At 40.1% G+C, this 26,728-nt stretch overlaps 1 protein-coding gene across 3 annotated transcripts in view; it reads right to left on the reverse strand.

Moving 5' to 3' along the window:
- Window positions 1-26,728, reverse strand: part of EPG5 (ectopic P-granules autophagy protein 5 homolog) — a 104,879-nt gene that overhangs the window by 70,005 nt on the left and 8,146 nt on the right. For 2 of the 3 annotated variants that reach the window (XM_041760473.1, XM_041760464.1), the window contains exons 2-13: window positions 21,508-22,446; window positions 20,020-20,257; window positions 18,500-18,636; window positions 17,461-17,568; window positions 16,450-16,523; window positions 14,392-14,497; window positions 12,322-12,436; window positions 11,504-11,654; window positions 8,144-8,299; window positions 4,597-4,754; window positions 3,347-3,501; window positions 1,130-1,270 (exon numbers count right to left, since the gene is read on the reverse strand). In XM_041760473.1, the coding sequence (XP_041616407.1) occupies window positions 1,130-1,270; window positions 3,347-3,501; window positions 4,597-4,754; window positions 8,144-8,299; window positions 11,504-11,654; window positions 12,322-12,436; window positions 14,392-14,497; window positions 16,450-16,523; window positions 17,461-17,568; window positions 18,500-18,636; window positions 20,020-20,257; window positions 21,508-22,446 (2,478 nt within the window). The remainder of the gene's footprint in view (window positions 1-1,129; window positions 1,271-3,346; window positions 3,502-4,596; window positions 4,755-8,143; window positions 8,300-11,503; window positions 11,655-12,321; window positions 12,437-14,391; window positions 14,498-16,449; window positions 16,524-17,460; window positions 17,569-18,499; window positions 18,637-20,019; window positions 20,258-21,507; window positions 22,447-26,728) is intronic. The other variant, XM_041760482.1, reaches the window with a different exon arrangement.

Here is a 26,728-nt window from a genome sequence, read left to right on the forward strand (position 1 = left end):
TTTAGAAAAATCTATGTTTCATAAACGAATCTTTCACTGGAATTTGCCCACTTATGAATGTGATGAAGCAATGAGAGTTATCAGTCCTCTATCCTATAGGAGTAATGCAGTGACTACAAGAGGAAGGGCCCTTTGCAAGCACCATGCTGAAAAGAACTTTAATTGTTCAAGTTATGATGCATGACTACCTGCCATTAGAAAAACTCACACATTATAGCATTCTTAGAAATGAAGAAGAAAATCTTCATTAAGCATATGTATTTTAAAGTGGTACATCCACATAATGGAATATTATTTGGCCATTAAAAGGCATGAAGTGCTGACTCAGTCTACAACATGAATGAACCTGAAAAACATTACGCTAAGTAAAAGAAGTCAGCCACAGACCACATACTGTCTGACTCCATTTATACCAAATGTCAAGAAGAGTCAAATCTCTAGAGGCAGAAGGTAGATTAGTGGTGGCTTAGGGCTGGAGGGGATGGAAAGACAGAATGTGACAGCAAAAGGATGTATGGTTTCTTTCCGAGGTGATGAAAGTGTTCTAAAACTGAGAGTGGTGATGATGACACAACTCTATGAATATACTAAAAACCATTGACTTACATGCTTTAAATAGATTAATTGTATGCCATGTGAATTATATCACAATACAGCTATTTTTAACATCGATGAAGATTACAAAAGGGATTGTGACAAATGACAGAAATCCACTCTATGTGTCCTGTTCAATTTAAATTACCACTTTTAATTTTGCTTTTGGCTGATGTAAATAGGGCCTACCTTCTTATTGGGGTTGTTTTCTTCTGAGTATAAAATATAAAAACTATGAGAGCCAAACAAACTTTGAAATGTCAACTATTGTTAACTGAAGACTTCAATTAAAAGGAAAACCTGTCATTGAGGCAGGTGGGAAAGTCACTTGGAGGAGATTAAAGAGAAGCAATCGCAGCTTTCTGTTCACAGGTGTGACAAATGGCAGAGCCCGGTACACAGTATGTTCTCTCTTCACCCTGCTTGCACCTGTGCCTCAGTCATGTCCAACAACCTATTCTTCTCATTGCTCCATTGGTGTAGGATTTAAGAGAACAAAAAAAAGCAAAGCAAACAAACAAAACAGTGCCCTTACCATTCCCACCTGGTCAATGGTTTCTTGAACTCGATCCAAAAGGATAGAAATTATCTCAGGGTGAACAGCTGTGATGGCCCCTAAGAGCTCCCGACCAACCTTTGAAAAAGTCTCTCTGGTAGACAGGGTGACATAAGATACCTAAAAGTGGGAGAAGGTGGAGATGGCACTTTCAGTCAATTATCAGTCAAAACAAAGTTCCATAATTCACTTAGGATGTTTTCAAGGATTCTTTTCTTTTCAAATAAAGAATCTCACATGGAGCCTCACATCACACCATGTTCAAAAGATGTCAGACCTTCAAAGGGCTGTCTACCCTGAGGAGTCAGGAGGAGACAGGAAGCAACTATGTAACAATGACTTCAAGTGCGAGTACAGGAAGTATATCCCAAAGTCTTTCTGTGGCTATAAAATAGTCCTTTTGGGATGCCTGGGTGGCTCAGTGGTTGAGCGTCTGCCTTTGGCTCAGGGTGTGATCCAGGGGTCCCGAGATCAAGTCCCCCATCGGGCTCCCTGCATAAAGCCTGCTTCTCCCTCTCTGTCTATGTCTCTGCCTCTCTCTGTTTCTCATGAATAAATAAATAAAATCTTTAAAAAAATAAAATAAAATAAAATTGTCCTTTCACTATAAAAACCTTTGTGTCAAAACTTTTTCAAATTGAAAAAATTGCTAAAATGAGGAAAATCAGAATGCATTTCAAAGAAATATCTATTCTCTCCTTAAATCTTATCTTATTTAAGATCTCCAAAGACAAGCTCTTCTAAAATATCAACATGTACCAGCTACTCTTAAATACTGTATTCCAAAGGACAAGTTACAATCCACTGATGTCAATGGAGAACATTAAAAAACAAAACAAGGGAATAGAAGAGAAAAATAACAATCAAAAAAGGTGAAGGTGCATCTCCATAAGGTTAAGTATTGCTTCTATTTCACACTATATGCACATATGCACGCACACACACAGAATCTGAATGTAATACACAATGCAATTTTTACTATATTGGCCAAAACTCTCAAAACATTCAAAAGCACAAATGTTACTTTCACAAGAGACCTTGAGAATACCACTTACTGTGTGAAAATAGCCCTGCCTCCCACCCCCTGCAATAATCTCATAGCATAAAGAAAGTCTAGAATTCCAGATCCATTTAGGCCTTAACTGTGAGTACAAAATACAAGTATAGGAATAGCCTAGTATTTGACCCTGGAAAAGAACTTTATATCATCCAGTTCTATCATTCTCAAACCACAGTATTAGGGAGAAGGTAATAAATTCAGGGAATCTTCCTCAAACGTAATTTTATTTCAGTTTACTTGAATAGTTTGGAAGAAATATTTTTTAATGAAGACAAACAGATAAATGACAGCCTACATGGAAAATATGCATCTTTTTAAATATACAAAACTCAAAAATCCTGATAACCACTTTGGATTATGTCTCTAGACATGCAGGGGTCCAGAATCTACTCTCTTTCTGTTACAGATGGCTCAGTGAGAAGGTGAAGGCAAACATCTGATCCCAGCCTATCATTTTATAGCTGAGGGAGCTAAGCCCAGAATGGTGGGGTGCCTTTTCAGCTGTGAGATGGGCAATTACTAGCAAAGAAAAAAAATGCAAGTCTTCTAGCTGTAGTGTCAGTCTTCTTTCCACCATCTCATTTAAACTGGCTTGGAAGGGGTACCTGGGTGGCCCAGTCAGTTAGGCGTCAGATTCTTGGTTTTGGCTTAGACCATGGTCTTAGTGTTGTGGGATCAAGCCCTGAATTGGGCTCCATGCTCATTGGGGAATCTGCTTCGGATTCTCTCCTTCTCCCCAACCCCCACACTTGCACTCTAAATAAATAAAATATTTTTTAAAATAAATAAATAAACTGGCTTAAAAGCCAGGCTTCCATGTTATTGGCAGTGTTGTGGGGTGGAAGGAAAACAGACAGTGTTAAAACTCCAAGTGTCAGGCTGTGCCAGACTGTCTACTCCTCACCAAAACTCATGCAGCAAATGTCAAGAGATAGTAGAGGGAAACGAAATGAGTATGATTCATATTTTCAATATTCCTTATAGCAAACTGAATTCCTTTGATTCTCCATCTCCTTCCAAAGTGCAGACAATACAAAAGTTAGTCACTTTTTTTAAAGCAATCCGAAAAGAATCAATGCACGAATAATCCAAAAGAAAACATTTTTTAGCTGATTTCTAAAACTTATTATTCTAACCTCATATATCTCCAGAACAATAATTTTTATGAAGTCTTCATCCACATTGGTTCTTCTGGCCTGAGCCATCTGAGCAAATGTAGTCAGAAGGCATATTTCTTCTGAGCTATTCATGGAAGAAAGACACTTCTCGAAATTCACAAAATGTTCTGGGTCTGCAAGTTTAGGGCAAGAAAATTGGGAAATAGGGAAACAATGAATATATATCACTTTTAATCCTTCTTCCAGAGAGAAAGAAGATATAAAATTAAAAGATATTTAGAAATATTTAAGATTCTTTGTTCCAGAATGGATTTCTACAGGCTTCAGGGAAAAAGAAAGGGACCAGATGAAATTCCAACTTTAGTATAATGTAACCTCAGATGTGACACTTAGCACCCCCAATTCTCAGTTTCTTCATCTGCCTTAAAAGGTTGTTGAAGATTAAGTGACATGAGTGACTGGTAAAGGGTTTTGTCACCAGGAAAAGCACCTTCAAAGGCACACCTGAAACAACGTGGTAACTGTCAGCCAAATGAATGATGACCTGACTAATGAAAACTGCTAGGACTAGCGAAACATTCAGCACAATCACAGCATTCATTTCAAGCAAAAGATATTTTCTTATAAATGAAAATTTGGGGCAAGAAATTAATTATGACCATGACTGCAATACTGCTAAATGTGGTACACAGTAGGATGAGGTGTAAGCAATATTACATTTTGTCACTAGAGGGCACTACTGACAAACGGCTTTGTGACAGTGACGGAAAACTAAATGTCACAAAGGCAGTTATAGAAAAAACATTAGAAAAAAAAAGTCTGCCATCTGAAAAAAAAAAAAAAAAGAAAGAAAAAAAAAGTCTGTTTAAAAAACATTCCCCTGATGGAACTGTCAGAGCAGGAAGACAATAAGCCTATACTTCTTTCCATGTGTTTACATCTGAGAAATCAAAGGTAGTCCATCAAATGTCCTATACTTTCAAAATAACTCCATGGAGGCATTTACAACCCAATTTTCATTTCCTGACCCTGAATTGGGATCATAACAAGTTACTACCCAGAGCATTTCATGAATAATGAAAACAGGAATTATCATTCTAATATGTCAAAATAATAAAGCAGTCTTTTGAAGTTTAAAATTATTACATATGAGTATGTGGAGTAAAATATTCTCTTAGTCCTTCCAAAAATAAAGAGAATAAAGTCATGAAAGCAAAGGCCCACAGGGTAGGAAAAGATCTGTGCTACACGTTTTGACCAGGCTGTACCTTGGAGCTGCTTCTTGCACTCAGCAGGCAGGAGAGTGATGCAGAGCTTCTCCAGATTCCCACTCTCCACCTGGTGCATGAGGTAGAAGAGCTTCCAGAGCATCTGGACGGACAGCGTTCCAAAGGGCATCTCTGACATAAACAGCCAAATGCCAAGTCTGCATGTTTTAAAGAGTAGGAATAATTTCATATATCAGTCAACTTCACTGAGAAAGCAAGCAGACCTGCTTTGGTAAAGAAAAAGGTTCTTAAATCACAATTTTTCTAACAGCAATTTTTCTAACCAGCTTCAGCCATCAACACCTCAAGAATGGGTAACAGTAACAATACTCACAAAGCACTTAGTCTGTGCCAGGTACTGTTCTAATCACCCTGCCATAGAAACCATCTCACTCCCCCCTCGCTAAAACCAAGGCAAGTTTTATTATTGAGACTATCCCCAACTTACACATAAAGATACTAAGGCACAGAAAGGGTAGTGAAAGACAGAGCTGTGTTTTGAACCAAAGACCTGGGAGATAAGAGAGATGCTTAGATATAGATATATATGTGTCTGAGCATATGTGCAGGTTATGTGTGCACACTGACACAAGTGCAATGAGTGGGAGGAGAATCAAAACCTTCCAGGGAATCCCTACTCATCCTCAAATGAAATTCAAACTCCTCAGTCCCAAGTTCAAATGCTTCCACTATATAGCTCAGACCCACGTTTCTAACCAGAGCCCTCGCTGAGTTCAGAGTATTAGACTGAGCCTGGACAAGCCTGGCAAGAACCTCATACCTCCAAGCTGCCATCCCCCCATTTGTGAAGCCCTCCTGATTTCACTATTTCAGAGTTCCATCCATGCCTGACTTTGGCAATATCATAACCTCGACTGGTGGTTCTCACACTGGAGTAGGCAGAAAAATCACAAGGAGACTTTGTGGAAAATGCAGACTCCAAGGCCTACCTACAGAGATCCTTATTTTGTAGGTCACAGCTGGGGCCCAAGATTTGCATGTTCTAGTTACCCTGGTTGACTCAGACTCATGTGCTCCTTAAATCACACAGTGAGAAATGCCTCAAGCTGCTGTAATTTACATACACACATACGCCACAACAATTTGAGAGCAAGAAAACAGGTTTTGTTCATCTTTGAATAAACCACAATGTATAAAGTCTCGTATTTTAATTATCCACTACCTAAACCAATATCTTGAAAACAATCAACACTCAGTAAATGTTCATTAAGATTTTGTTACATGAATTTTATCTCAAAAAAATCTTGGAGTGCCTGGGTGGCTCAGTCAGTTAAGTGTCTGCCTTCCACTTAGGTCATGATCCTGGGGTCTTGGAATGGAGTTCCATATCAGGCTCCCTACTCATCGGGAGTCTGCTTCTCCCTCTTCCTCTGTCCCTCCCTCTGCTCACATTCTCTCTCTTTCACTCTCAAATAAATAAAACCTTAAAAAAAAAAAAACCTTTAAAAAAACAAGGAGGCACTCAAAACTATTGCTATATTTTGGGCAAAGCTACAAAGTGACTGATTATAAACAAAGCTTTTTAAGAGAAAAAGAAAAAGGAATGAACAGCACATGCCTGACCCACATCTATAGGCCATGAGGCTGCTGGTGGCCCAAACCGCCACTGACCTGGATTCTGAAAAGCAAAAGCAAGACTCCTGAGCAAGGGTTGAAGAAACTATAAGTTCAGGTGGGCCAAGCTTCTGTCTTATTAATTATCCTAACACCTCCCATAGGATCTGACACTGTTGTATAATTTATCCTAAAACAATGAGGGGAAATTGCAGAGACCTTAAAAGTAATGTCACAGGACTGTGTATTTCAGGCTACCAAATTCTCTGTATGGCAGATATGCAATAAGTCTGCTTTAAGTTTTGGCCATCTTTTGGTTTTGTTTTGCTTTAGGCTGGGGGATAACCACTGTCAGAAATTTCTACTGGAGTGCCAAATAAATTTAAATTTCAAGGCTTTGAGTATCTGATTCTGATAAAATTTCTTTCCTGAAATAAATCACACTAAGAATAACAGTCTCAATATTTTAAAGTGTAAGATGATTATCATCTTTGTGAATGACGTGTATGATGCTATGGGAGTGTTCACAGCTCAAACTCTAAGAGCTGGTAACCACAGTGAGAGCTTTCCATCTCCGCTGAGCAGTCACAAGGACAAGTAAAAGGAGACCAGAGCTGGCCGACCACTCCTGACTCTCTGGCAGGGGTCTGCACAAGATCTGGTGTACCTCATTAGACTGCCAAATTTATGGACAACACAGAATGTGTAACAAAAAGTCTAAAGATAAATTTCTAAGCCCAAGTTCTATTTATTTTAGACCCATGCCTTCTGAGTACCTAAAGTGTTTAAGATTTAGTTAAGGAGTTCTGATATTTCTCAAAGCAAGCAGTTATTCTATTCTTCCTCTGAAACCACAAAAGAACCACCACCACTTACATGTAAAAAGCCCTTCATGGTTTAGAAAGTACTTGCATATATATTACTGCATTCATCCTGCTAACATACTCATGAGGTTAATGGAATGGGCAAAATCATTCCCATCAACCCCATTTTATTTTTTTTTAAAGATTTTATTTATTTATTCATGAAAGACATAGAGAGAGAGGCACAGACATAGGCAGAGGGAGAAGCAGGCTCTCTGCATGGAGCCCAATGCGTGACTTGATCCCAGGACCTGAGCTAAAGGCAGACCCTCAACCACTGAGCCACCCAGGTGTCTCATCCCTATTTTATAAATGAAGATAATGAGAAGAAAAATATGAGGTGACTGGCCCAAGTTGACAGTAAACAGCAGGCAAGACTTAAAGCCACTACACAGCGCACAACAAATAAAGGGCTGGAACTAAGAGACCCATGGCAAGAGGAAGCAAACAACTCAGAGGAAGGCAAAGGTGGGGAAGAGCTGGCAGCTTGTGAGTGGGGCTGGAGGCCAGCAAACCTCTGCTAGCAGAGGGCAACAAAGCTTGGCAGAACTTGCCCTACACGCAGCCAGAAGCTCAGTGAAGACAGTACAGGAGGCACCACTGGGCCCCTGCCTCTGCCTCCAGTATAACTGAGGCTATAAGCAGCAACAAAGACAAATGATCAGAAGACAGCATTTACACAACCAAGACGGGGACCAGGACTCACAAGAAGCCTAGATCTTGAAACCGTTACGGTAAGACAACTTGAACAATAAAATGGGCAAACCATTTATACTGTGCACTGAGCACCTACCCTGCCTCATTCAGGTACTGAGGTGAGCATGCAGCAGAATTCATCCCTTGTTCAAGGGGGCCCCAAAAGTGCAGGGTGGCAAAACTAAGCTATCAGAATGAGGTTATTTTAAGATTGAAAGAAACCTTAAAAAGAGAGCATTTCAGTCACCACTACAAGAAGGAAATTAAAGACCATGAATTTGCCCAAGATAAGAAATAGATGAAATAACACTTAGATATTACTGTAAGAGATCTACTGCAGTCAGTGACTTTCACACCAATCTTTCTCACTAGCCAAGGAGCCACTTCTCAACAATTTTCATCATACATCTTACCTTTTGGCTTTCAGCACATGTAGGACAGCTCTCAAAAACAGCTCATCAAATTCAACCTGTAGTTTCTCCAGAGAATAGGGCTGCTGGGCCAGACCCAGGCCTCGGTTGTAGCTCACAAACTGTGCCCAATGATCGCTCACATAACCCAGGGTCATCCTGAGCAGGAGGAAAGGCAATACGGCATTTTTCGTTAATACGCTCAACCCTGGCACCTTTATATTATATTTGAAGCACTCATTTATTCAATACATATTTATTGAACACCTACTATCTTCTAGGCTCTACAGAGAATTCAGTGGGGGGACAAACCCTACCCTCATGCGGCTTACATTTAGTGGAGAACAAACAGTCAATAAACAAAATAAAGTGAAAAATATAGTCTGTCATGTGGTTGTAAGTGACGATGAGGAAAATAAGTAGGGGAGGGGCCTAAGGTTTCTCTGGAGCTGGCCAGAGTAAAGGAGCTGGCTGGGAGCAGAAAAGGCCTCATTAAAGAGGGGCATGGAAGCAAAGACTGGAAGAGGTCACGGGGACCTCTAAGGGAAGAGTGTCCAGGTAGAAGAAACAAGCAGTGTGAAGGCTCGAAGGCGTGTTCAGGAGGTTGGACGAATAGCAAGGCAGCCAGCACCTGAAAGCAAGCTAAGTGAGATGGAGACTAGCTAGAGAAGAAATCAGGAAAGTGACAGGAAACTAGACCATGACGACCAGGGCACTGTGAACACTTTCACTCTGAATAAGACTGGGAGCCAGGGGATGACATGGGCTGCTGTCTTATCTTTACAGGCAACACTGGCTGTTGTGAGAATAAGCTGAGGGGAGAGCCAGGGCAACAGCAGGAAGATTAAGTCAGAAGGCTATTATAATTATAATCAGGGAGAAATACCTGAGCGTGAACTAGGGTAGTAGCAGTGAAGGCAAGGAGAAGCAGCTGGATTCTGGAAATGGCATGTTTCATTAGTTCAAAAGGATGCACACCTTTCACACACTAACCGCTGCAACTGGCATGTATATTAAACTGATAACATGTCTCATTTTGGTAGTTTTCTTTCTTAGAGGCACACAAAATACATCTTCAGAATTGGTGGCATCTCGGATTTGATGACAGATGGTATTTTGAAGGTAGAAATGACAGAATTGGCTGTTACACTGGATGTGGGGTGTAAAAAAGTCAGGGTAACAACAAGTATTCTGGCCCGAGCAACCATAAGAATAAAGTTGCCACCTACTGAAATTGGGAAGGCCATGGAGGAGTGGTTTGGGAGGTGAAGCAAGGGAGGTCTGTTGGGTGTATTAATACTACGATATTTGTGAGTCATGCAAGTGGAGGTGCTGAGTTGGCAGCTGGACTTACAAGCTTAAGAGAGAAGCCTGGGCTGGAAATAGAACTCTGAGAATCATAACAGTATTTAGATGATATTTAAAGACATGAGAATGGATGAGGTCCCAAGAGCAAGTTTAGATGGAGAGAAGAGGTCCAGGAACTGAGCCCTGAGGTGCTCTGACCTCCAGATGTTTGGGAGTGAGGATGAATATAACCAAGGAGGCAGAAAATGAGCCATCAGGGAAGTGGAGGAGGAACCAGGAGAATGTGGGATCCTAGAAATCAAGCAAACAAAATGTTTTAAGGGGAAAGTGGGCAACTCTGAGAAAGCTATGTAAACTGTGGGAGAGATGTAAAGGAGGAGGAAGACTCAGAACTGGCCGCTGGATCAGTAGAACAGAGATCATTAGCAACTTTCATTCTTAAGAACTGGCTGGGGAGTATAAGGGGGAAAGCCTGACTGTGGAGAGTTCACACAAGAATGGAGGGAAAAAACTAGAACTGATAGATGACCTGAAGAAAGAGACTGTTCTACAACTGGAAGGTATGAGAAGAATCTGTGGGCAGCCCAGGTGGCTCAGTGGTTTAGCGCCACCTTCGGCCCTGGGTGGGATCCTGGAGACCCAGGACTGAGTCCCGCGTCAAGCTCCCTGCATGGAGCCTGCTTCTCCCTCTGCCTGTGTCTCTGCCTCTGCCTCTCTCTCTCTCTCTCTGTCTCTCATGAATAAATAAAATCTTAAAAAAAAAAAAAGAAGAAGAAGAAGAATCTGTGATAGATACAAAGAAAAGAAAGCAGATGGAAAACAAAGAAAGAATAGTCATACTATATTATAATCATCAGCTGTAAATATTTACACAAATATTATAGAGTGAATGGTGACCTTAAAGCAATAAATAACAATGTCTTTCCTACAGAGTTATTGGGAGAATAAAACAAGGAGGTACACACCTGGCATTTAGTGAACAATTGATCCTGTATCACATCTACAAACCCAAGGACAGATTTTACCTTATTTTACCGAGCAGTATCAGAGAATAAACGTCTGACTTCTGATAAGAAGTATATGGGCTTTTAGCTCTTAAGAAATTACTCTTCAAGTCATCAGCCATCCTTCCTTCCATCATCTTTTTTTCATTATCCTCTACTGAATGCTTTCTTAAGATATTAAAAGTCACCCCCCAGCCTTGCAGGGCATCCTATAATCATTCACCTAGCTTTACAAAGTACATGGATACACATCGAAAATAAACTAATTAGAATCCATTTTGTTTTAGAAACATAACTGGAGAAGGGGAGAAGTTTTAGAGGATTTTTTTGGAGAGAAGAGAGATTAGAAGAAATAACAGCATACTGATATGCTGTAGGGAATGACAGGGAAGACAGAAAATTTAATGATGCAGAAAAGGGGATATAAAATCAATTCTTCAATGAAAAGCAGTACATGTTCTCCAAATTTATTCATACTTGGAAATAAAAGCATAAATCCATTTTTCAATCGAATAAATGGTGATGCTTTCCCCAGTTCAAATACAGTGGCCACTGACGGAAGTCTTTGCAACTTTCTTTAAATGGTATTTACCAGAAAATCAGAATAGGAATAAATAAGAGCGGCAAGAGGGAAACAATGACACAAAAGAGCTACTGCCAATCTTCCACAGCTAAGTGACAATTCCCAGGCAAAACAAGAAGGCAGAAGAAAACAGGGAGCACAGGAAAAGGAAAAAAGCTTCAAAGAGGCTTCATTTTCCTTTACTGAGTTGAGTTTCTCTGGCCCAGTTCAACCCAGCAACTGCTTTGAGGACCTTGACTCCAAGGATAATTACCTAGCAAATTAGTTAAATTTGATGTAATTAACCACATATTCTGACTGGAAGCATTTATGGAATTCCTATCTGTCAGATGGTGAAAAAAAATTCTTACTTTTATGATAAATCAGACCTGAAGTATACACTGAAATGTCCATCATCCCAATTTCACAGTGTAAGTGTCTGACCCAGGGGAAGGCAGATACAAACAGATGTACCAACAGTAGTATTACCTGATCATATAACCAATTCGCTTCACAAACTGCCTGTAGCGTGCTCTATTAAAGGTTTCTAACCCCACAGCCAGAAGCTCCACTAGTGAGTTAGCAAAGGCAAAAATTTTCATCATCTCTTGAGGTCTTGTTGTTTCAGGTGAATAATCACCTAGAAGTTAATCGGAGAAAAGGAAGAAATCATAATTACTATGAAAACACACCGAAGGACATGGGTACAAATACCCCAATGAGTTAACAAAGCTGTGGCAGAGAAAATTTAACAATCTCCATTGCTCTGGCTCCTCTGCCAATATGAAATGGAAAACCTGAGACAAAATGCAAAATGAAAACAATATATTAAAGCTGGGCAAAGTAGGGGTGCCTGGGTGGCTCAATCAGTTAAGTAGGAAGTGCTGACCTTCGGCTCAGGTCATGATCTCGGAGTCCCGGAATCAAGCCCCATGTTGAGCTCCCTGCTTCACAGAGTCTGCTTGTCCCTCCCCCTCTCCTTTTGCCCTTCCCCCTGCTCCTGCGCATGTGCACTCTCTCTCCCTCTCTGAAATAAACAAAATCTTTAAAAAAAAAAAAAAAAAAAAAAGCTAGACAATGTGCAAGCTAGCTGACCTTTCTGCATTTCAGCACTAGTTGGGAAATTATAAGGACAAGAGAAAAGAAGGGAATCTCACTGACATCTGATGCAACCATGTTTGCATGGTATGGCCAGGCATGGGGGAACCTGAATCAGGAACCTGCCCGAGATGGAAGGCTAGACACTGAGTTCCTGTGCTGAGCTTGCCACTATCCTATTTAACACATGATAAAAGAAATCAGTCTACCTTTTGCTTTAAACCCAAGAAGATGCTGAAAGAGTTCATGGAACGGAAACTGTGATAAAAGGATAACCAAGTCATCTTCATTAAGGAGAAGCCAACTGGTCTCAGGGTCTTCATCCTAAGGGGAAAAAAATGCAAAACTGTGTCAGCTGATTTCACCAGAATGCACCACGGTCTAGAGTTACAAGAGCTAAATTATCACAGATACAAGTGGTACATGGTACATATGTCTTCATGGAGTTTTCCTCTTCCTATCAGATTCATAAATGGGCTGTAAAACCCCCAAATTACAAGCACAATTTTATGTGCATCTGGGTCATATGCATTCTTCTGTGGCTGAAATTGTTTTGACATCAATTAAAGAACCACATACTGACTCCAAATTATTTTAGCTCCAAGTCTCTTGCCCCCAAATCAAGGCCTACTGTAATACTCAACTGCCTTATGGCAAAGTTATTTGCATTTACTGTAGATAACTGAAGCTCTGTTGTCAATTTGCTAAAGCAGGAGAGGCTTGTAGGCCATTACATAGAGATTATATAGGGGAAACCTTTGGGTTTTTTTGATACAGAAGACTGAAGTCATCTTAGAAATTAAGCTGGTTTTTGTCCTAAAATATGTTACATTCAAAAGGGAATGTTATAAAAAGATCCAGAGATCCTGAAGAATGTATCACCTCAATTTCAACACAAGACTAATGTAATTCATTCATCATTTCCCAAGCCACTCATTCCCCCACTCCCACCCTATTTTAGGTCCTAAATGGCTAACAAACAAGCCTCAGAAACTCTACCTAGAGCAGTAAGTAGCTCTCCACTCTAGCTGCACATGAGAATCACCAGGGAGGCTGTCACACATCTGAATGTCTGGGCATGGGCCTGGGAAAGATTTTTAAGTTACCCAGGCAGTTCCAACATACAGCTGGCAGCTAGCAACCACTGATGTGGATAATCCAGGAGGCCTTCCTCCCCACAGCCTTTCCTGAGTTAACAGCACTCCCAACATTCTCGCCTATGTCACAAGTTCTTGAATTCACTCAGCAGTCAGGGTGTGCTAGCGAGGAACCAGGCACCACTGGGGAGTTCCCAACCATTATCTGCCTCTGGGAATAAACGAAGGAAATCCCACAGAGAAAAGACTTCTCTCTCAGGGGAGAACATTCTTGGGGGGAAAACACTTGTCCCACCACAATCTTTGAAAGACCAGTTTGCACCAGCTCCTGGGAAGCTCTCTTCAAGGTGACTGGTGAATCTTTAGCAGAGATGTCTGAAGAGTCAAGTGAGTTGTGAAGGGGCTCCCCGTTTCTGAATGAGCATTCAGTTAAATACACAGACGTGATCCCCACAGCTGCCACGGCTGTCATTCTGTGAACTGTCTGCTGCTAGCCATCAACTTCTTTTAAAAGAGAGTCTTAGTAAATCTGGCCCCTGGCCACCCCACACAGCACATCACATCAGGATGAGGAGCTTAAGAAAGCACTAAGGCAAATAACCAGCTGGAGGAAATTCCCTATGCACAGCAGAAAGAAACATCAGTAAGCCCTACCTTGAGAAATTGGATTTTGATCATTCGATTCTTACCATGAATAAAGAACCATCTTCTACCTTGCAAATGGGAAGATCTGGGTAAGAAGTATTTGTAACAGATAAAGGAAGACCTTGGGAAGCTCCCGCCCTTTATTCCACAGGCTCCCATTACCTGCTGGTGGGACCTCAAGCCCCAGACCTGTAACTTCATAAAAGAAAATCCTAATAGAAGTTTTACACCATATGGAAATATTCCCAGGTTTCAAATTCTCCCAGCTAAATAGGAAGACATCCTACACAAGGGTGACAACACAGCACACACTAGCTCAGAGCACAGGCACTAGAAGCTCCACCATTCACTGACCTTCTGACCTGGGAAAAATCCTTCATCCCCTGCACCTCCATTTTCTCAGACCAATACATGCGTCTCATGGGATTGTGGGCAGAGGTCAGTGAAAGACAATGTGAAAAGTGCTTAGAACAATGCGCAGCACACAAGAGGAGCTTGACAATGATTAATTAAAATAACGCAAACATGATGCATTACCTCTTCTCCTCCCTCATCTACTAGAGTCCATGTCCCAGATGCAGGCCCCGAGGTGGATGGCTTCTGCTCACTGGGCTTCATGTGGCACAGGAACTCTGCTCGATTCCTAAAAGACAACGGAAATCATACCAATCACATGTTTACCAATCACATGTTTAAGAGCCCACATGCAGGCACTCTGGGTCATCTACTCACCCTAGAGAAGAGTCAGCCATCCACCCAATCTTCAAATGGTTTAAATTAATAAATGAGAAATAAGAACTGGCTAAGACTCAAAGAGGCTAAAACCTCACAAATTGTGTGCAGACCTCGACCATTCTGAATTAGTAGTGATGAGTTAACTGCAGAGAAGTGGTTATGCTGGCACAGTTCCCATACACTATGGGACCTCAATACATACAGGTTCTGCGGCACCTCAAGTCAAGCCAGGATTACAAACTTTTACTGCCACATCCACAGCTTTGAGGAACCAAACCTTACCAAATTAAAAAGGATAATCTGCAGGAAACTCAAAAGCTCATTTAGGGCAAAAGAGTACCTCCAAAGGCAAAAACATTTTTATGTCAAAATCCTATCTAACACGTGTTGGAGAAGCCCCCTGAGTCCAGGCAGAGAGAGAGGGAACTGGAGAGAAGTCTTGCCAGCCAGACTTCACAAGGTGGTGGCTAGACCCAATGAGTAGGTGGAGCCAGAGAACTTTCTTCTCTTGGACCACAACATGGTTTTTGGCCCCCTGTTCCTTCCCCTCTGGCCTGACCCTAAAAAATTCATCCATTTCTTCTTGTTACAGGAACTTTCTCCCAAAACTTCCAGCTCTGTAGGTCCACTGCTGCCCTTTCCACCCACAGAGCTCCAATCCTGAAACTCCAAATGTCCACTGGTACCTGCCACTCGTATGTGTCCACTTGTATGCCTCAACGACCTCAGACTCTCCTCCTCGTAAAATGGCTCTCCTCTCTGTCCTTCCAGTCTGTTAGGGTGCCAGTGCCCTCACAGCCCCCCAGGCTCAGACGTCTACAGAGTTCTGTCTCCACACTCCTTTCCCCAAAGTTCCTTATTTAGTCTGCTACTTAATCCTTTTCTGGGAAGATAACTTTTAGGTTCCCCTCCTCCTGTTTCCCCCAATCATGACCTCAACGCAGGGTCTAAGGCAGACAGGCTTTCCAGGACCAAGAGCCGGTCACCCCACATAGACTGTGCCTTCTCCCCCAATTAAATGCCCTCTCGATGATGAGCTGGGATCCAGAGCCAGGAGAGCCAGAAGTCTCTAACTGTAAGTCAACGAAGCAGAAGCACATCTTCTCCTGCCTCTACTCAATCCTAACCTTCTTTGATACAATACTTACCTTTGTTCTAAAGCCCTTAACTGCTACCAGAGCCAGACCATATCAAATCTGGATCCCTCTGTCTCAATGTCAGAACCGTCTATAATCCAAGTCGCTATGGTTATTCTACTATATGACTGTCTCCCATGCAGTCCTTCACTGCAGCCAAGCTGATCTCCTACCTGTCTCCTCCTGCAGCCATCTGTACCTGTACTTTGGGCCCCTGCCTCTTCTCCCCATCAACAGTGCCCTGCCTGCTCCTTCTCCTCCTGAGATCTACATCATTCTTGCAACCCAGCTCACGCACTGGGAACCTTCTCTCACTGTTCCACCCTCCTCCCTTCAGTCTCCTCAGTGCTAGTATGCCAATCGCAGCTTCATGTATTGGCACTCGGATCTCTGTACTTCTTCCCCTCTCTACTACATCTCTTCTTCTAAGGAAAAAAATGATCTTTCTTGTCTCTCCACGGCATGTTTCATAATGACATATATGACAGGAAAGGCAAACCCACTAAAAAGGGGGGTCCAAAAAAAAGTATAACTTTATAAATAAGCAGTTAATAAGGTCATCTGGGGACAAAGGGTATCCAGCCCAAGGAAAATCCACAATATTAAATTCTGGAATGCTGACACTTCCCTTAGCAGTTATTTGGATCTGGGTAGTTTAGGAAGCCAATCCTTTGGTAGAAAGAAGCATTTCAATTTCTACTTCATAAAGCTCTTCCACACTTACTTGACAGGAGACATTAGCAGGGCAAGGGACTGCATAAAATGAAAGACCCCTGATGGGTTATTCAACACTTTGATCTGAAATCAGAAAAGGAAAAGGCATTCTGTAGAAAACCGACAACCCAAGTATCCATCATCTTAGTTCACCGGCATTCCAACAAAGGGAGCTATTACAAAAAACAAAGATGGAAGTAAGACCTAATCCTTAAGATTGAGAGCACAGCTCATAGGTTACATGGTAGTACTGATTTGGCTGGACTCACAGAGCAGCACTAGTTGAACAGTTTACTTCAACCACTGTAACCATATAGGACGAAGAACAATACGGCTCTTTTCATCCAAAGACAAAACAAAACAAAACAAAATAAAAAAATCCTCTGCCCACCTAAAAAGATTCAAACTTCTCACCACCAGAAATACTTAAGAAAAGGTAATGTGGAGAAGCTGAACCCAGCACACACTGGCTTCCACCCATCTGAGTGGTCGCTGTGAGTAACAAAACCACTCAAAAGCAAGCAGCAGAGAGGAGAAACCGTAAATCATATAATCAGCACTGAAGGTGATTATATGAGAGCTGATTGCACAGATATGGATCTCTGCAAGCATTAAAGAACTCTGAGATGCTCATGGTTTCTGTTTTGCCTATACCAACTGTGGTGTGAGGTGGACTGATTTAGGAAGCTATGTTGAATATTACAAAAAAAAAAAAAAAAAAAAAGCCTAATGAGTCTTCCTGCACAGAAATTTTCCACAATTAAATACTACTCAATCTACCAAGCCAGACTACAAGGATACTTTTGCAATTCTATCTTAATGTCATCAATTATGGATGGCCCAAGAAGTTTCAGCATAAAAACTCCTGTGAATACATAAAACATATACTAAAATATTTTAAGAATTCTATTTTAAAGGTCAATATTTTTAAATAGCTTTTTAAAGGGAAAAATTCTTTCTTTAGGACAAATATTTAACAAAATCTCTCTCATCCCACTCAAAATCAGACCATTCAGCATACCTGTATGAAAGGAACAGCCCATTTACTAACACCAGCCGGGCATCGAAGAATATGGTTTAAAAGGAAGAAGTGATCTCCAGGACAGCCAACTCTTTGTAACACTGACACCTGAACAGGGAAGGACACAGAGTTTCACTATTTAATAAAAAGAAAAACATACCTAGGGGTCTAGTAAAATCACTTAGCCAATGTTTAAAACATATGGATCTTTCAGAAAAGTAATCAGAGATCTACTGCATATATACATACTGTATTTGTGTGTGTATATATATGTATATATATGTATATATGGTTGTGTGTATATATATATATAGTATGTATATAGTATATAACCAGACAGATACTATTAACAGGTTGAGTTTCTACCACAGAGACACATGGAGGCCTAAGAACCTTGGAGTACTATGATAAAAACAGCATAAACAGTTTCCCTGAAAACCCAGTTTTTATTATCTGGCAAAATACAACTTACTTACTGTGTAGTAACGTGATTAGATACAAGTCAAATAGTTTAATCTAGTCTCAGTTTGTAATAAATTCTCAAATCCAAAGAAGTATGCCTGGAACCTTATCACATATGTAAGAACTCTAGTGTGAATCTAAAAAAAAAGCACCCAAGGCAGCCCCATTGAAAACATAACCTCTAACAAATAAGCCTTCCTCTCTAATACACTTAACATCTTTCTTAAATTTCCCAAATCCTGATATCTGCCTTTTTTCTCTTAAGTCTTTTAAGAATGGAAGGTTTTAGATCGGCTACCTGTATTCTACATATACATCCTGTCTCTAATTTAGTAGTGTGCTTCCCACATTTCCATTTCTTCCTAAATGGAAGGCCTAAGATTATTTAGCTTAAAATGTATCAGAAAGAAAAATCCTTTGTGCTTAATAACACACTAAATAAGTGTAACTTATTTCCATGTGTCATGAACAAAGAAAATGTCACTAATTAACATATTAAACAAATTAGCTGAAGAAGCTGTTGAAAAAAAAAAAAAACTAGGAGAAGGCATAATTCTTCAATTATTTGTTCCCTTACCAATTTCTGCAGCCAGAGAAGAATATCGTCATGGAACTGAGCATCTTCATTAACTCTCCTGGTGAACATGAATAAGACACTAATGCACTCCTTTAGTTGACACAGGTCAGAAGGAAAGCTTTCTGTCTGTTTACAAGCTATAAATTAAAAAGAGGATTAAATGAACCTCAAGTAAATGGTGTTTTGGAGAGAATTTTTAGTGTCTCTACCTATAAATAAATAAATAGATAAATAAAATCTCTTCAAAATACTTAGTTCAGATAAAAATCCAAGGAGAAAAGATGCATCAAAAATATCAGAATTTGGGAACCCTGGGTGGCGCAGCGGTTTGGCGCCTGCCTTTGGCCCAGGGCGCGATCCTGGAGACCCGGGATCGAATCCCACGTCGGGCTCCTGGTGCATGGAGCCTGCTTCTCCTTCTGCCTATGTCTCTACCTCTCTCTCTCTCTCTCCGTGTGACTATCATAAATAAATAAAAAATTTAAAAAAAAATATCAGAATTTTGGGGCACCTGGCTGGCTCAGTTGGAAGAGCATGTGACTCGATCTTGGGATCATGAGTTCAAGCCCCACGTTGGGTATAGAGACTACTTGAATAAATAAAACTTTTTAAAAAAATCTGAATTTCTACTAAATATGTAATTCAAAAAAGTATTTAACTTTGTGAAATAGTACAAAGTAAGGGAAAATTAACTTCATCAAAATCCATTTTTTATTTAAAAATCAGCAGATCTCTGGTCTAACCCCAGCTCTTTGATTAGTTGTGAAAACAACGGGCAGGGGTGGGGGGATTTTTTTTTTTTTTTTTTTTTTTTTGAGAGCAGGAGAGAAGAGATAGAATCTCAATGCCCAATGGAGAGCCCAATGCGAGGCTTGATCTCACAGCCCTGAGATTATGATCTGAGCCAAAATCAAAAGTCAGATGGTGATAAAAATATCAACACCTGAGCACGCAGGCACCCAGGATGCTCCTACTGTAAATATTCCTAATATCTCCCCAGAAATAAAAATTGTGTAATTCAATTAACTAATTCATGTCTAACATATTATACAATTAAAGCTAGTTTTGTAAAACCCAAATACAATGAAAAATGCAGAACATTATAGATCCTCTGATGAAAGTTTTATAAACAGCCCAAGAAACCAGACAAGCAAAAATAAAGTAGAAAAGACACAGGATGAAAAAGTATGCTGAGTATCAGTTTTAGAATCAAAATGTATTTGAATTCTACTTGGTCAACAGCACACAAATTGGGACTAAGGAACATTAATGATAAAAGCAAGATTTTTGACTTCCCAGAGAAGCAGAGACTAACAGCCACGGGGAAGGGAGACCTAGCATTGCTCCCAAGAAATGTTATTAAGGCATATCTCAATCCTACTCTGGGCAAGGCAAGGCCAGGTGAAACAGCTGGCATAAATGTTCCCTTAAGATATCAATTAGTACACAATCAATTCAACCAACTCCTCAATTCCTTTTTCATTGCAGACCCAAGAGTGAGACTTTTGGGATTCACATACCTCGGCCTTGAACTGCTAAAGATCTCAGAAGAGTTGAACTATTGAGTAAGGCATAAATGTACGACTCCACTTGCAATTTTGAGAGCACAGAAGTGTACGAATGCAGAGCAAGGGTCTGATGGAGGTGCTCAGATTTGGCATCAAATAGCTTCTTTAGCTCCCCCAGTGCATTTTCATTCATCTCTACTCTTTGGAAGCGGTGATAGCCTGAAACCTTCACTTGATCTGCACAGATACCCTAGCAAGGGACAAAAGGGTAAAATAAGACACCAGTTAACTCTTTACACTTGAAGTAATCAGCCTGCAGGCATACAATGTGTTGGCTTGGGTACCACCTTCAAAGAGCTTATAAATCACAGCGAGGGGATTTATAAAGACTACCATCCAGGAACAAGAAGTCAAATATATAATGAGGTGCCAAAAGGGATCATGCCAATCACAAAGCATCATAAGGTCAAAGAAGGAAAAAGAAACCCTAAGAAGAAAATAATAGAACTTGTCCCTAAGAGTCTCATGATTGATAATCTTATGTTCAACTCTATAAACACAGAAGTCAATGTGATATCCCCACAACTTCAAGGGACTTCAAAATATCTCTGTACCTACCCTCATTCTTTGTGATTCTGATCAAAAGAAACTCCTCTCCTTTCCAATACTAATAACCTCCAGCTGTGTTCCTGATTCTACCCTCTCCCCTATTTCCCCTCTCCATGGACTCCTTTCTTCCTGCAAAGAGAGATACACAGGTCTCCCAATGAGCAAAGATTAGGGATGAGGGAAAGCACATGTTTCTCCTATGTCCTCCAGCTTCCCTTCACTTCCCTTCTTGGCCAAACTTGCCAACAGTGGCCTTCTCTTCCTTGCTGTCCTTCCCAGGCCCTGGTGAAACGGCTTCCCTAATGGTCACCGTGGCCTCCACAGAGTCACATCTAATTGCCTTCCTGTTTCCTCATCTCTCAAGCTTATTCCACAGATCATCCTCTCCTTGACACTCTCTACCCACTTGGATGTTCCTGGCATTATGCCCAAGGTTACAAACCAAAGGGTCCACAGGCCAAATCTGCCCTGGAAGCATGGCTTACTTGGCCTCTACTCTCTACTTTGTTGCCAACATTTACAAATCAGGATCCTTCACACAGAAATCCAGATATCCAGCTGCTCTTAGGAAATGAAAAGATGTAACAATGCTGGCCCAGCACAATACTGCGGCAATAGTCAGCCAGAACCCAAGAGCCGCTGCCCCCACTGGACCAGGCATGAGCCTACCCAGGGACCACCGTCCCACTGGGCACACTACATTCCTCCAGGTCACCTGCATGGCCACTGTAGGTATCTGGCTTTGTGACTCCTACACCATACTACTCTGGGCTAGGACAGGGTCAATGTAAATATAAGCATACTCCACACCTGGATGGCATCACAAGAACAGTCCTTCCACTGCAAATCCCCCAGGCTCCTAAAAGCTTTACAGAATACTAGTCAAAATACCTGCACAGACAGCTGTTCCTCCTTAAAGTGCCACAGTCGACTTTTTGCATTTTGGCAATCAGACGTCAGAGCAAGTAGCTCAGCTTCAGCCAGCAGCAGCTGCTTCCTACATCGTGAGTAGTTCAAAAGCAACTCATAAAATTCATGCCTGTCCTGATGAGCAATGCTGTCAAATTCTTCTAAATACGACTCAACATTTTCCAGCCATGAACCAGGTTCAAAGATTTTTAGCTGTTCTTTAGTAAATGGTATGAGTTCTGGTTGAGATGGGAGTTCTGGGTAGAGTCGCTCATTCCGAAACAAGGGTTTCGCTGCCACCAAAGCTGGTACTTCTCCAGCAATTTCGGCTGGCAACTGAGGATACAGTTTTTTCACTCTAGGTGGCTGAAAAATGTCTTTGGCTTCGCAAGAACTCTGCAAGCCAACATTATGTAGCACCTCTGAAGAAAGACCCAAGGCTTGTTTGTCTGCTTTCTTTTTCTGAGTTTCTCTGACCTGTAAATTTTCCATTTCCTGCTGAGAGTAAGAAAAATTAGATTGTGAGGTGCCTCCAGAAGGTCCACATTGTAACAATTTATTTTCCTCTACTTCTGGAAAGTTCTTGGGGATTTCTACTTTGGTTCCAATGTTGTCTCCAGAGTCGACCTTCATTGCGTCGTCCCCAACACAGGCTCTGACCTCCTCCCCTTCCTTTAGGGTCTCTGTGTTCCGTGTCAGGGACCCTTCATTGCTTATAGTCAGGGAGGTGAGTGGTACTTCAAACATCTCACTCTCGTTTTGTCCACTGGCAGCATTCTGGAGCTGGCACTCAGTTAACACCTTCAGACAGTCTCCTTTGAATTCACAAGCTGGAGTAGGGATTTCCAGCTCTCTGGAGGTTTTTGGAAGGGAGACTGCATCAGATTCTTCCCTCTGAAGGGTTTCAGATTTCTTCTTTTCCTAAAAATGAGATTTATAATGTGAAATAATTTATAATGTAGAAATAACTGATGCTTTCAACATGAGAAATTCTTAAATTGTATACAAAATATAAATTTTGTAATTTAGCAAATGGAATCTAAATAAACTTCATAAGCAATGTGTTCCATATTTCCTATTATTATTCAATTTTGACTATGTTAAGTTTGGGAGATTCACTAGTCTAATCCCAACAGAAAAAAAACCATAAAAATAAGTAGCAAATTATGATTCAAGAACAGAGGAGGAGGATGGGACGCCTGGGTGGCTCAGCGGTTTAACACCTGCTTTCGGCCCAGGTCATGATCCTGGAGTCCCGGGATCGAGTCCCACATCGGGCTCTCTGCATGGAGCCTGCTTCTCCCTCTGCCTGTGTCTCTGCCTCTCTCTGTGTCTCTCATGAATAAATAAATAAAATCTTAAAAAAAAAAAAAAGAATGGAGGAGGAAAGTTTTAATTAGGTTGCTCTCCATTCTCCTAGAGGTCAACAGAACAGTCTCCAAGTAGCTTAGGCCTCAATAGATTTCTCTTCATTTTGACAAACATATTCACTGAAAACTCATGCAGATAAAGTCAAATAACTTGAGCAATAACATAAGAAACTACAGTATTAGGTTATAACCTACAAAATAAAACAAATATCATGAGTCTGTGCTGACATAAATAAATAAGAAATAGGCAAAAAGTGACATTCCTCCTTACAGAATTCCAATCAATAAATGTAGATGGAGGGGATCCCTGGGTGGCGCAGCGGTTTGGCGCCTGCCTTTGGCCCAGGGCACGATCCTAGAGACCCGGGATCGAATCCCACATCAGGCTCCCGATGCATGGAGCCTGCTTCTCCCTCTGCCTATGTCTCTGCCTCTCTCTTTCTCTCTCTGTGACTATCATAAATAAATAAAAATTAAAAAAAATTTTGAAAAAAATAAATAAATAAATAAATGTAGATGGAATGAGAAAAACAGAAAAGTCATCATTACAATACCATGGTAATAACTGCCACAGGCAAGAGATACTGATGAATGCTAAAGTGAGTAAGTGAAAATGTAAGCAGAAATAAGAGAGTTGCATAGCATCAAAGTATCTTCCAAATATTTAGTAACTGCAAAGGAGAAACAGTAAGGTTCAGAGAAGAATTCTGGCAAACAAAACTTTAACTGCATGACCAAGATTAATATGACAGTAGCATATCCCATGTGATAGTCTGAGAAAGCCTATCACCTCTTCAAGTATCCCTTCCAATAATGGATAACCTCAATCTAATAAAAATAAAAAAATTAAAAAACACTAGACAAAAACTCAAAGAACAGTCTACAAAATAACAGAAACATGGAGCCCTTGGGTGATGTAATCAGTCAATCATCTGGCTCTTGGTTTCAGCTCAGTTCATGATCGTAGGGTCATGAGATCAAGCCCCACATCGGTGCCATGCTCAGCATGGAAACTGCTAAAGTTTCTCTCTCCCTCTCCCCTTCCTCGTGATCGCACTCTCTCTCTCAAATAAATAAATCTTTTTAAAAAAATAACAGAAATGTTATAGTCAAAGAAAAGACTGAGGAACTATCAGGAGATTGGAGGAAACAACAAAGGCAGAACAACTAAATGCCATGTAGGACCCTGGACTGGATCCTGGAAGAGAAAAAGAACAGTAGTAAGAAAATTGTTGAAATCCAAATAAGTTCTATATTTAAGTTAATAGCATTGTACCAACATTAACTTCTTGGTTATGATAAACGTTCTATACCATAAAACTAAGATTTTGTGACAAGGTGACATCAGAGGAAGCTGCATGAAGGGTATATGGAACTCCCTTGTATTATATTTACAACTTACCATGAAGTCCAAAATGATCTCCAAAAACCAAAGGCAAAAAAACAAAAGTTAACTTTAAAAAATACAATAAAATGAATTATGGTTTAAAAAAAAATCTCAGGATGCCTGGGTGGCTCAGTGGTCGAGCATCTGTCTTTGGCTCAGGGTGTGATCCCTGAGTCATGGGATCGAATCCCACATTGGGCTCCTTGCTGGGAGCCTGCTTCTCCCTCTGCCTATGTCTCTGCCTCTGTCTCTGTCTCTCATGAGTAAAATCAAATCTTTAAATTTAAAAAAAAAAAAATCTCAGGCATTAACACACAAACTAGATACACAGGAAAACAAGCTAATAAAGAAGAAAAAATTATAGGAAAATTATTTTAAATTGTTACATTTGAACAAACTGAAAAAAAAATGACTGCATCACTCAAATACTCCCTTTTCACTATGAAATTTTAAGGAAGACAAACCTAAGTTATATAAGTTATCAGTGATTTTGGATTGTGTTGTCCAGCATGTCCAGGAAAAAGTTGACAAGAGCCAAAAATGTAAGACATTTATATGTACCTAATACTAGGAAGAAAATGTAAGACATTTATATGTACCTAATAGTAGGAAGAAAAGATAAATGTTTTTGAAATGGAATTTAAGGTCACTTCCTGGTAATGGCTACCAAACATTTACAAATGGTGGTGACTGAAGAAGCAATGTGCCTCCAAAATTACTTTAATCTACACTATGAACTGTGGATATCAGATTCAGATATGAGCCACATAATGCATACAAAAAAGTTTGTCAAGTTGCCTAAAATCATGAATAACAAAAGGCATTACATGAGGGATGCCTGGGTGGCTCAGTGGTTGAGCGGCTGCCTTCAGCTCAGGGCATGATCCCGAGGTTCTGGGATCTAGTCCCATAGCAAGGTTCCTCACAGGAAGCCTGCTTCTCCCTCTGCCTGTGCCTCTGCCTCTCTCTCTCTGTGTGTCTCTCATGAATAAATAAATAAAATCTAAAAAACAAAAACAGAGCATTACATGAGTATTTATAAGAAAATGAAGAAGTGGACACACTTCAATGATGTTTCGTACACTTCTATAATAAACAGGTTTGTCAGACTGGGAGGTCAGAAAGAGAGAATCAGGAGACAGAGGCCTATGGTTACTACAGTGAGAGAATGCCAGTGTACTAGTCAAGGGAAAGGCCAAATTTTAGTGAGCTGAACAATCAAAACATAAAACTAAAAAAAAAAAAATCTTCATTCATAATGAACAAAGAATAAAATATATAGAGATAAATTTAACAAAAGAATTGTAAAAGTTGAACTCTGAAAATTGCTGAATGTTTTTTTGTTTGTTTTGTTTTGTTTTTTGCTGAACGTTTTTAAAAGAAATTAAAGACTTAATAAATGGAAACACATCTCATGTTCATGGATCAGATCACAATGTTTTAAGATAGCAGTCCTCAAATTGATACACAGATTAAACATAATCTCAATCAAAATTCTAGCTGCCTTTTTTGAAGAAAATGACAAGCTGGATCCTTAAATTCATAAGAAAATGCAAGTGACTCAGAACAATCTTGAAAAAGAAGAATAAAGGAGATCTCATACTTTGCAACTTCAAAACCTACTACAAAACTAGAGTAATAAAGAGAGTGGGTTAAAAGCATACAGACAAATAGATCAATGGAAGAGAATTGAGAATCCAGAAATAAAACTTTGTATTTAAGGTCAGGTGGTTTTCAACAAGGATGCCAAGACAATATAATGCTCAATGAGTAGTCTTCAACAAATGGTGATTAACAACAGATATCCAAAGAGTGAAACTGGATTTTTTGCCTTCCAACATATACAAAAAATAATTTAAAAAGGATCACAGAGTTAAAACTTTAACTCGCAGTAAGTGTTAAAACTTTAATACTCTTAGGAGAAAACATAGGTGTAAATCTTAATTATCTTGGGTTATGCATGACATGAAAAGTACAAATAATAACAGAAAAAAATAAATTGGACTTCATAAAAACTAAAAATATTTGTGCTGAAAATCACACCTTGAAAAAAGTGAAAAAAGGTAACTCATGGAATGGGAGGAAATAGTTGCAAATCAATTATAAGGTGCTTATATCCAGAATTTAAAAAAAGAACTCTTGTAACCCAATTATAAAAAGATGAATAACCCAACTTAAAAATGGGCAAAGGCTATGAATAGTCATTTCTCCAAAGAAAATATACAAATGGCACATAGATGCTAACATCATTAGCCATTAGAGAAAAGCAAATCAAAATCATGAGACACCATGTCATATATCCCCTAGGAGAACTATCTAAAGTCAGATAATAAGTGACAGTAAGGATATAGGGGAATTAGAACCCTCGTTGACTGCTGGTGCGATTTTAACATGATGCAGCCACTACTAAAGATAGTTTGGTAGCTCCTAACTGTGGTGATGGATG

This window comes from Vulpes lagopus, chromosome 1 (assembly GCF_018345385.1).
Source record: "Vulpes lagopus strain Blue_001 chromosome 1, ASM1834538v1, whole genome shotgun sequence".
Taxonomy (NCBI): domain Eukaryota; kingdom Metazoa; phylum Chordata; class Mammalia; order Carnivora; family Canidae; genus Vulpes; species Vulpes lagopus.